The sequence below is a fragment of the Nematolebias whitei genome, chromosome 1, assembly GCF_014905685.2.
Source record: "Nematolebias whitei isolate Nwh7 chromosome 1, NemWhi1, whole genome shotgun sequence".
In the NCBI taxonomy this organism is placed as follows: domain Eukaryota; kingdom Metazoa; phylum Chordata; class Actinopteri; order Cyprinodontiformes; family Rivulidae; genus Nematolebias; species Nematolebias whitei.
Window position 1 is genome coordinate 43,572,024 of NC_056498.1, and position 10,494 is coordinate 43,582,517.

Genomic DNA, 10,494 nt, shown 5'->3' on the forward strand with positions numbered 1-10,494 from the left:
GCTGGTTTGTAACCAATGTTCTCTGTGGTTCTGCTGGTTTGTAACCAGTTTCCCTTGTGGTTCTGCAGCCGACCTGCTGGTCAACACCCTCTGCCTCCCCTTCACCCTCGTCTATACACTTCAGGGAGAGTGGAAGTTCGGCAGCACGCTCTGCTTCCTGCTGCCATTCGCCCAGGGCCTTGCTGTGCACGTCTCCACGCTCACGCTCAATGTCATTGCCCTGGACCGCCACAGGTGGGTGGAGCTTACAGATGGTAGGGACTAAAATAAAACTCCAAACACAACACCTGGTTTGTTTGGTTCTTTGTCTTCATCTAATTGGCTCCAGCAGGCATGAAGTTAAAACTTTGCATTTTTATACATAAATTAAAATATTGATGACATTAGTGGTGTATTAAGAATCAAAGTAATAAATATAGTATTTGTTAAACATTTTGTAAAGTTTTAATCTTATTTGGACATTAGTGGCTTCAAATAACCCCAGAATGTTATGTAAACGACCGTCTATTTGCTGGTGATTTATAAACTTTTACAATGAAAAAGGAAACCAGACTGGTGTCTTTCTAAATAGCTATCTACAACTGGTAAGATGTTTATTAGCTTTACACAGAACTTGTGCAAACTCTCCTTTTAATGAAGTCAAAATGAAATTATTTCCTCTTCAGCTGCTCTTTGAATCAGACAGTTTCAGCTGATGTTTCCATGATAACTGAACAAGCTGAAGGCTTGTTGTTCACTATCAGCCGTAATTAAGCGTTCGGCTGCTGGGGTGACGTCCTTTAAACCAGAAGGCTGGAATGAACAAAAACTGATGAAGCAAGTCTTCAGAGCAAGTCAAGACCTGCTGAAGGACTTTCACATGAAGAGGTGCTGAGGATGACTCTCAGCTACTACCACCAAACTTTGCCTGAGTGTAAATCTGACCATCTGAGTTTTTGTTATTTATTTCTGCTACGGCGAATAGTCAGTTATGTTAAAATGGAAAATTTCAAAAAATGTATGTAGCTGTGTGTATTCTGTAATCCACATACCACCCTGGCCTCACAGTGTTTTTACATTTGGGGTGTTTTTTTCACAACTTTTTAAGCACAATGTTGTTCCATATTTATTAAAGTTTCTCTATAACTTCAGTGTTTGTTGATCAGCAGTGACATTAAATAATTAATTGTTGATAAACCACTGAAAAGCTTCAGTGCAAAGCTGTAGTCTTTTAATGAACATTCTTTTTTTTAAGCAAATGTCTCATAAGTTTCTTTTAAAACCAAACAGGAGTGGAGTTTGCTCCCAAAAAGGGGCGGAGCCGATTGTTAGTATTTCCTGATGCATGCTCAATAATCCAGGTAGAAAAATCTAAAAAAGTTAAATCTGGTCCTCTGGACATTCAAAAAAAAAACCCAAAACAAAGCAAAACAACAAAAAATGTACATTTTTTGTTGTTTTGCTTTGTTTTGGGTTTTTTTTTAATGTCCAGAGGACCAGATTTAACTTTTTTAGATTGTTAGTATTGTATATATTGAGCCTCAAGACACGTAATTTGATGTTTTTTTCTTTATCATAATTGTATAGTTTAGAATATGTAGTGAACTAGACCTCCAGCATCAATCTGTCTCTGAAGACCTTCAGGGGACAGGAACTGTTGTTTCATTGATTTGAATCCAGAAATACATCAAGAGACTATTTAATTGTATCCTGAATTAATCAATTGAAAGAGCAATCTTCTTTTTTATATTATCATTACTATTTTACAATATCTTGATAATCAAAAGTGTGTTTAGTTCATACCATTTCTAATGTTGAAGTGAACCACTCATTTAAATCAACTGTGAAACAGTATTAATGATTTTTAAACCTCATTAGACTTAGATCATACAATTTAAATGTATATTTACGAAGTAAGTGTGCATTTACTCTTCTTTCTGTGTGAGGAGTGGACTTTATGTCGGTCAAATGCCAGAGCACAAGTTATGAGAACGAAGTGCCTTGTTTTTAAAACTCTCAGACAGTAAATAAGAACTGGCTGGCACCTGCAAAGTCTCTCACTTCTTCAAAATATTTCTCTGTCTGTACTAACCATCCTTAAAAACATTTCTGCTGTCTGTTGACTTCTAATAACCCTCTGACATCACTAAAACTACACCCCTGCTGGTTGTTTCAACCAATCAGGAAGTACCAAGTGACAGGAAGTGGATACTCTTTAAAAGTCAACACTTCTTGGAACTATTCAGTCTTCCCAGTCTTTCCAGATTTCTTGGAACTTTCAGCCTTACTGGAAGACTCAGTCTTATTGGGGTCTTCCAGCTGAACTAAGTAGCTGATGGATTTTTGGACCATGAGCCAAGTGTCCGTCCATTCCAGCGGAGTCACAGCGATGCGAGCTGTGACTCAACCCGAGCATTAAATGATCTCAACTTCGAAGGAAGCTTATTCTGTTGAACGGAGTATATGGAACTACTTCGGAAGATTCTCAGCCACCCTGACCGGAGACGCTGAAAAGGTAGCGTGCCAATGGACCTCTGTTCTGGAGCTGATGTATCCTCTGCCAAGGTAACAAGTCGTCACACGCTGAGTGTACCGGAGGGCTGAGCTGGGGTCGGAGGAAGGGTGCCATTTCTGGTCAATACATCTTCCTTCATCCATCTAAACCTCCTCTTTAAATCTAAACTTTACTCCTTCTCTTTAAACTTCTATTTGCCAGTAAATCAAGCTAGTTGCCTTCAGAGATGAATCATTCTCCATCAGTAATCTTCTGTTGTCTTGTTTATTAAATCTTGCTAAGTTTATTACTCAGAAACAGATCAGCAAATCAATGTGTACATGTTTGATGTTAAATTTTGATTCTGTGAAATAAATGACAGCATTTATTCTGATGGGTCAAAGATAAAATGGCGTCTCGTGTCACTAATTATACACTCCACTCTCAAGTTGTCTGGGTCACATGGCAGAAATTCAACTGAAAAAAGAAAGAATTCATTGTTAATTAAACAATTAATATTCTTTGTGCTTGAACTAGCTGTAAGAATAATTAATTAGTAGTGAAGCTAACAGCTAGCTCACTACAAATAATAAATAGAAAATTAGTTTATATCACTGATCTGTCCTTCAGCCTGTCAAATAATCTACAACAGAGTTTCTCAAGCTTGGGTCCAGGACCCCCAAGGGTCCAAAAGCTGTAGCATGGAAGTCCTCAAAATTAATTACAAAAACTTTGTAGTTATGTTATATCATTTAAAAAGTGTATACCCAATATCCAAGTAAAACAAACATAATGCACTTAATTAAAAAAGACCAATATCCCCATGGCATTAAGGGATTAAAATGGAAATACGTTATTTTCAGTCAGCATGAGGTTTATGAGGGATTGTTAAAAAAAATTAAAAAATAATCTACACAGTAAGGGGTCCTCAGACCCTAAATGTTTGAGAACCTCTGATCTACAATGTTTAAATACAAGCATTGTCATTTACTGTTTTATTATCTTTTTCATTTTACTACAAAATTTAACTTGAAACTTAAATGCCAGCAGCTGAACATATTTTATTTTGCACGTTGAACATGCTTCAAGGACTGGACTCTGACAGGAGCACTAATATTTCTTTTTATGGTCATAAAAAGTTTGATTAGAGACCCAACTGGAAGTTTATTGGAAAAAACATTTGAATATAAACCTATGTATCCTCTCAGGTTGGGTTGGTTGTGACTGACAGCTGCTGTGGGTCCTGATGACAGAAGAAAATCATCTTTTTCTTTTCTTTAGACTCGGTTCCTTCTATAGATAACAGAGCAGAACGTTCTGCAGCTGAGATGGTAGGCAGACAGACGGGTTCTTTATCTCTGCTGGAGTCTGCAGAACCTCAGAGGTGTTTAATTAAACCCCGGCTGTCTGAACGGTCTGCTGCAGACAGGAGGGTAAACAGGACCATCAGGAGGTCTCAGCAGCTCTCTGAGGCTCAGCTGCTTCATCCATTACTCATGAGAAGAGTCTGTAAATGTTTCAGGAGCTGGACTCAGACCAGTTTCTGTGGCTTTCAGGTGCATCGTTTACCACCTGGAGACCAGGATGCGTAAAGACGTGTGTTTCGGGGTGATCACGCTCACCTGGATGCTGAGCGCCGTGCTCGCCAGCCCTCTGGCCATCTTCAGAGAGTACGGCTCGTTCACGCTGGAGCCCAGACACACGATACAGGTACATACTAGTGCAGACATGTTCCTGTTATTAGTGTTCTACATTCGCCTTAAAATCTAGCTGTTTTTGTTACTTTTTTCCATCTTATTTGTAAAAAATGAAAAATCTGTATGACTTTTTATAACTGTTTATTGTTGTTGCTGTTGTCCATTGTTGTCATCTTTCTTTGTTAAGTCAGGTCTCTCTTGTAAATGAGTCCTCGAGGCTCAATGGGATTTACCTGTCTCAATAAGGTTGAATGAAACATAAGTGTTCATAAGCACGTGTGTCAGAAATGAATCCTCCGCTTTGATCAGTGCCGCTGCTTTCATCACTCATTTCATTTCTCCGTCTTTCATCTTCTACAACCCTCCACTCGCTCCTATCTGTAGATTTCCAGCACTTTTTCACACTCAGCTTTCATTTCTTACACCTGGATGCTTCTAAGTCTTCCCCCCAACATTTTAACACTGAACAGTCTCATTTAGGATGCTTTCACCTTCTTTATAAAGGAATTATTCGATATTTCTCTGCATAAAATACCCTGAGATTTTTTTTTATTGTGATTGCAGATTTATAACTGAACTGAAAATTTAATTTAAAGTAGTTAGACCTTTTAAAATCAATTTGATCAAAAGTTTTTCCAGCACTTTTTTTTAGTTAATTGATTAATTTAGGACACTTGATGCCTTTTCATTTGTGTTCAATGTAGCTATTTTATCTGAAATCATTTCAGTGACAAAGCAGGATTGGGAATGGAAAAGCAATTTGTCAATTCCTTTTTCTTCAATTGGCCCCACCACTTTTTGCGAGAACCCAAACTTCTGGTCTCAAAGTGGAAATAAAAGATGTGTTGGGCCATTAAGGTCTTTGCATGGAGTTTTGTACAACAAATACTACTGATTTTTATTTTTATTTTTTTTTTAGCTTCTCTACACAAAGAAGGTCAATAAAAAGAGAGGTTTTTATTTTTACACAGACATTATGTCATTATTTAGTTCTCTGGACATCATTTGTTACTTCTCCTTGAAACTGTTATCCCATAAAATTTACTTTATTTCTGATTTATAAAAGCAATTGTGACAAACTACAGTAATTTTATTTATTTCTTCTTTTAGTTTTTATAGTTTCCTAATGTCAATTACAATTTTTTTTTTAATTTATAGTTTTATTGCATGTCTGATTTATTTTTGAAACAATAATAAATAAGTAAAAGAACGTCCTCCGAGAGTTCATAATTTTTGAGAGAGGTTGTATGGGGCAAAGCAAAGCTGAGGTATTTTGATTGATTTATTTATTCTTTACAAAGGAAACACCTTGAGAGTTTCATTTACTCCCAGTCAGGAGTGTTTTGTTTTTCATTCAACCTTTATTTATGCAGGTTAGTCTCAGTGAGTCACAAGGACTCATGTACAAAGTTTTCACCCAAAAAGGGGCGGAGCTTTGAGCAGAGGTCCACAAACATGTTGCTCTACTCCATAAGCTTTACCTAATGACACATTCTGTAGCATGGCTTGTGTCACCAGCGTTCTACCACCATCATTGGAGGTAGTTGTCACAGAAAGCTGATTTTATGCCGTTGGTTTGCTGTTGCAGTTTTAGTCTTTAACCCTCTAACTAAAGCAAGCGTCTCGTTCCTTCTCGTGTCACAGGTTTGTGCAGAGAAGTGGCCCGGTAAAAACACAGATGGCACCCTCTACAGCATATCCATGCTGATCCTGCAGTACTTCCTGCCACTCTCCATCATTTCCTTTGCCTATGCTCGCATCTGGTCCAAACTCCGTGGCCACGTCAGCCCGGCGGAGAATGGTGGCAACAGCAGTGCCAGCTCGGAGCGGCACCGCCGGCGCCGCAAAACCACCAAGATGCTAGTGACCATGGTGGTAGTGTTCGCTGTCAGCTGGCTCCCCTTCCATGCCTTCCAGCTGGCCACAGACATTGACAGCACAGTGCTGGACATGCGCGACTTCCACCTGCTCTATACCATCTTCCACGTGATCGCCATGTGCTCCACCTTCGCCAATCCGCTGCTGTATGGTTGGATGAACCGCAACTACCGCGCTGCCTTCCTTGCTGTCTTTAAGTGTCAGAGGGAGAGAGGGAGGGGCAGCCGATTGGACAGTATTCACCCTCTGGGTGGTGAAAGAGGAGGTGCTGGCGCCGGGGGAAGGGCTAAGAAAATAGTCCTGGAAACGCAGGACGCAATGTCCGCACACCTGAATGCTACTGATGTGTGAAGAAGACGATGATGGAGAAGACAGGAGGAAAAGATGCAATAAGAAGCTCAACATGGGGAGCCAAAATAACAACTGAGGAGAAGGAAGCCAGTGGGGAGGATTAAAGAGTTTCTACATGTCCAAAATAGAAGAGGAGGTGGAGAAACTCAAGGATTAGAGGACAAATGACATGATAGAGACGAGTTGTTGAATGAAGGACTCAAAGACTCCTCAAAGAGTCAAAGCAGCATCTCTGAGGGTCAGACCTAGAGGATGTCTTCCCCGGGGCATTGGTTCAAGGAAGAACTCATCTGCGTCAGAAACAGTGAAACAAGTTGGTTTGATGAAACAAGCTAGGTTTGATCAAAAAAAAGTTAAATCTGGTCCTCTGGACATTCAAAAAAAAAAAAAAAAACAACAACAAAAAAGTAGAAACGTTTCGTCTCTCATCCAAGAGACTTCCTCAGTCTGAGGTGCTGTTTTCAGCTCAGTCTCTTAAATAACACCTTCTCAGAGTGGATCAACCAGTTTGCTGCTGACAACCAGAACCAGCTGATCACATGATCAAGAAGGACCATCAGCCTAACAATGGATCATTAGCACCTGATGGCTGTTTACTGTTCACAGAGGGCTGAGTGATACTAGCAATCACAGCATTGTAAGAGGGGGACAGTTGAACCCGGAGGCCTCCACCCCTGTTTAATGATGGACGATTTCTTTTCACAAAGATGGCCTCCTTTACTCCTCTCTCAAACCATCATTCCTCTCTGTCCAGGATGTGAACATCTTCATCCTTGAAAGAGTGACCGCTGGCCTGGAGATGAGTGTAGACCGCAGAGTCCTGGCCTGATGACTCAGCGGTCTACACTAGGGGTTGAACGACTACATAATTTTTAAACTCGACATTAACATAATAAAACTCGAGTAGAACTCGAGTACTTGATGACATCATAGGATCTAAAGATACAAAAATAAATAAATAAATAAAACTGCAAAAAAGGTCATTATTTACAAAAAAAAAGACCAACAAAACAATGGGATCATATATTATGCTCCTACCATTTATCATACTGCAAATAAGTCACAGGAAAAACTAAACTATTATTTACTATTATTATTAAACTGCAAACGTGAAGAAATGTGCAGCACGTCAAAAACAAAACTAAAAACATTGGGGGTCCCACCCCGCACCACCGCCAGCTGTGGTACGCATTAAGTTCAGTTTTAAAGATTAATATGTTTATAGATTTTTTAAAATAGGTTTAGAGATTAATATTTTTTGCTTTTTGTTTGTGAAACAATGTCAGAAGGAAGCTGGTTCGGTAGATTGGACCCAGTGTTACACCATACTCTGTGACCTGCAACAGTGCAACACCGCCCCCTACCATCACAAAATATGGTGTATCACCGGTTCACAACGAGCTCCAAACAGTCAGGAAGTTGATTAATTTTCTGTTTCCTTACGGTAGTTGAACTAGAAGATTCATCTTTAGTGAAATATTTCCAGACTATTGATGCATTTCCACCTATTTGTCAAGACTGGACCTGCTCTGCTCCATCCATCTGCTTGGAGGAATCCACCTGTTAAAACCAAAAAATCAGAGCAGAACCTTGGCTGAGTGACGTCACCAAGGCCGTTAGGCAGCAATGTAGGAGGGCGGAGCGAAAGTGGAGGAAAGACAGGCTGCAGGTCTCTTTTCAAATACTTAAAGAGAGTTGGCACTGTTATCAGAAAGCAGTGAAAGCTGCTAAATCCAAATACTTCTCTGATATAATTACCTCAAACTCTCACAACCCACGTGTCCTCTTCTCCACCCTAAACTCTGTTCTCCACCTCACTGAACCATCACCTCTGGAAGCCTCGACTGAGCTGTGCGACAACTTCCTACATTTCTTTTTGGAAAAAATTGCGACCACCAGGGCTCTCATTTCCCCTCCAACTCATGACCCATCCATCCCACCTCCATCTGTAGCTCCTTTTGACCATTTTGAACCCATCACTCTATCTTCTCTAGAGCAGGTCATGTGCAGCTTGAAACCTTCTGGCTCCCCCTTTGATGTGGTCCCCCCTCAACTACTAAAGGAGGTTTTTCCAACTCTAGGTCCGTCCATTCTTGATATAGTAAACAGTAGTTTATCCACTGGCGTGGTGTCAAAATCCTTTAAACATGCTGCCTTCCAGCCTCTCCTGAAAAAACCAAACCTTGACCGCTCAGTCGTTTCCAACTACCGGCCTGTCTCCAAACTCCCATTTGTTTCTAAACTACTGGAGAAAACAGTCGAGTCCCAGTTGAAGTGCTTCCTGGAGGATCACGCCATCTTAGAGCTTTTCCAATCTGAATTCAAAAAACGTTCAATACAGAAACAACTGGACTTTATTTGTAACTTTATTTGACTGTCCAGACCTCTACATTGGAGAAACTAAACAGCCTCTTCACAGACGCATGGCTCAACACAGGAGAGCCACCTCCTCTGGACAAAATTCAGCAGTTCACCTCCACCTCACAGATAAGAGACACTCTTTTGAGGACAAAAATGTGCACATAGATGGTTTGAGAGGGGGGTGAAGGAAGCAATTTATGTAAAAAGAGAAAAGGCGTCTCTTAACAGAGGAGGAGGCCTCAGATTTCCACTTTCAAAAACCTATAATGCAACTTTAAAACAGATTCCCAGCCGGTTTTCACACCTGATGGGAACAGAGGAGCCTCGTCTGTGAATTAGAGGAACAAAAGACTCTTACTGTTAAGGTGTTTAGGTGTGATTTGTCAATCTACATATGTGTGTGTGTATTATCTCACTCAGTCTTATAACCTGAATCTCTCACTTTCTGCTCTTTGAATTGCGAAAGCTCCTCGGATGAGAGAAACGTCTTCTGTTACAAATAAAGTCCAGTTGTTTTTACAAATAAAGTCCAGTTGTTTTTGTATTGAACGCTTTTTGAATTCATCATGTCCTGGATGACTGAGAATCTTCACCAGCATATTTTCCAATCTGGCTTTAAACCTCTCCACAGCACTGAAACTGCCCTGCTGAAGGTCTTTAATGACATCTTCAGATTCACAGATACCGGTGATTCTGTGCTGCTTGTCCTGTTGGACCTCACAGCCGCCTTTGACACCATCGACCATGAGATCCTCATTGCTAGGTTGGAGCAGTGGGTGGGCGTCACAGGATCAGCCCTCAATTGGTTCAGATCTTACCTCACTGACAGATCCTTTTGTGTCTCCATCAAGGATTTTAGTTCCACAGAGGCAGAGCTTAAATGGGGGGTTCCGCAGGGGTCCATCCTGGGTCCCATCCTATCCTCTTTATACCTGCTGCTGCTTGGTGCTATTTTCCGGAAACACAACATGGCCTTCCACTTCTATGCCGATGACTGTCAAATTTACTTCCCCCTAAGACACAATGGTACATGCTCTATTCAAGCGCTGCTCAACTGCCTGTCTGACATCAGGGACTGGATGGCTTTAAACTTCTTAAGTTTCAATGAAAAGAAGTCTGAAGTCATGTTGTTCCCTCCCAACGACACGATCACAAATCACTGCATCAACCTCTCCGCTCTAACCCTGTCAGAAAAACAAAGAGTCACTAATCTGGGCGTGATAATGGACCCTTCCCTGAAACTTAACAATCATGTAAACATGATTGTTAAATCATGCTTCTTCCAACTGAGGCGGCTGTCTAAACTGAAGCCCATATTGTCCAAAAAGAACCTGGAGACAGTAATACATGCATTCATTACATCTAGGCTTGATTACTGCAATTCGCTCCTGTTTGGTATCAGTCAGACCTCCATTGCACGACTACAACTGGTCCAGAATGCAGCAGCCCCATTTTTAACCAGTACAGGCAAAAGAGAGCACATTACACCAGTTTTGGCCTCACTGCACTGGTTACCAGTTCACTTTCGAATCCAGTTCAAAATACTCATGTATGTCTACAAATCACTGAACAGTGTCGCCCCCCCATCTCTCTGATCTGCTACAACCGTATGTCCCACCATGCTCCCTGAGGCCAGCGGACCAGTTGCTCCTCACAGTTCCAGGAACTCGTCTTAAGCGCAGAGGTGACAGGACCTTCTCTGTAGCAGGACCAAGACTCTGGAACGAGTTACCT

General features: G+C 40.8%; 1 protein-coding gene across 1 annotated transcript in view; it reads left to right on the forward strand.

The window, feature by feature from the left end:
- Positions 1-6,690, forward strand: part of npy2rl (neuropeptide Y receptor Y2, like) — a 33,148-nt gene extending 26,458 nt beyond the window's left edge. The window contains exons 3-5 of the mRNA XM_037684500.1: positions 69-234; positions 4,030-4,183; positions 5,815-6,690. Coding sequence (XP_037540428.1) covers positions 69-234; positions 4,030-4,183; positions 5,815-6,399 — 905 coding nt within the window. The 3' untranslated portion in view covers positions 6,400-6,690. The remainder of the gene's footprint in view (positions 1-68; positions 235-4,029; positions 4,184-5,814) is intronic.
- Positions 6,691-10,494: the final 3,804 nt, after the last annotated feature.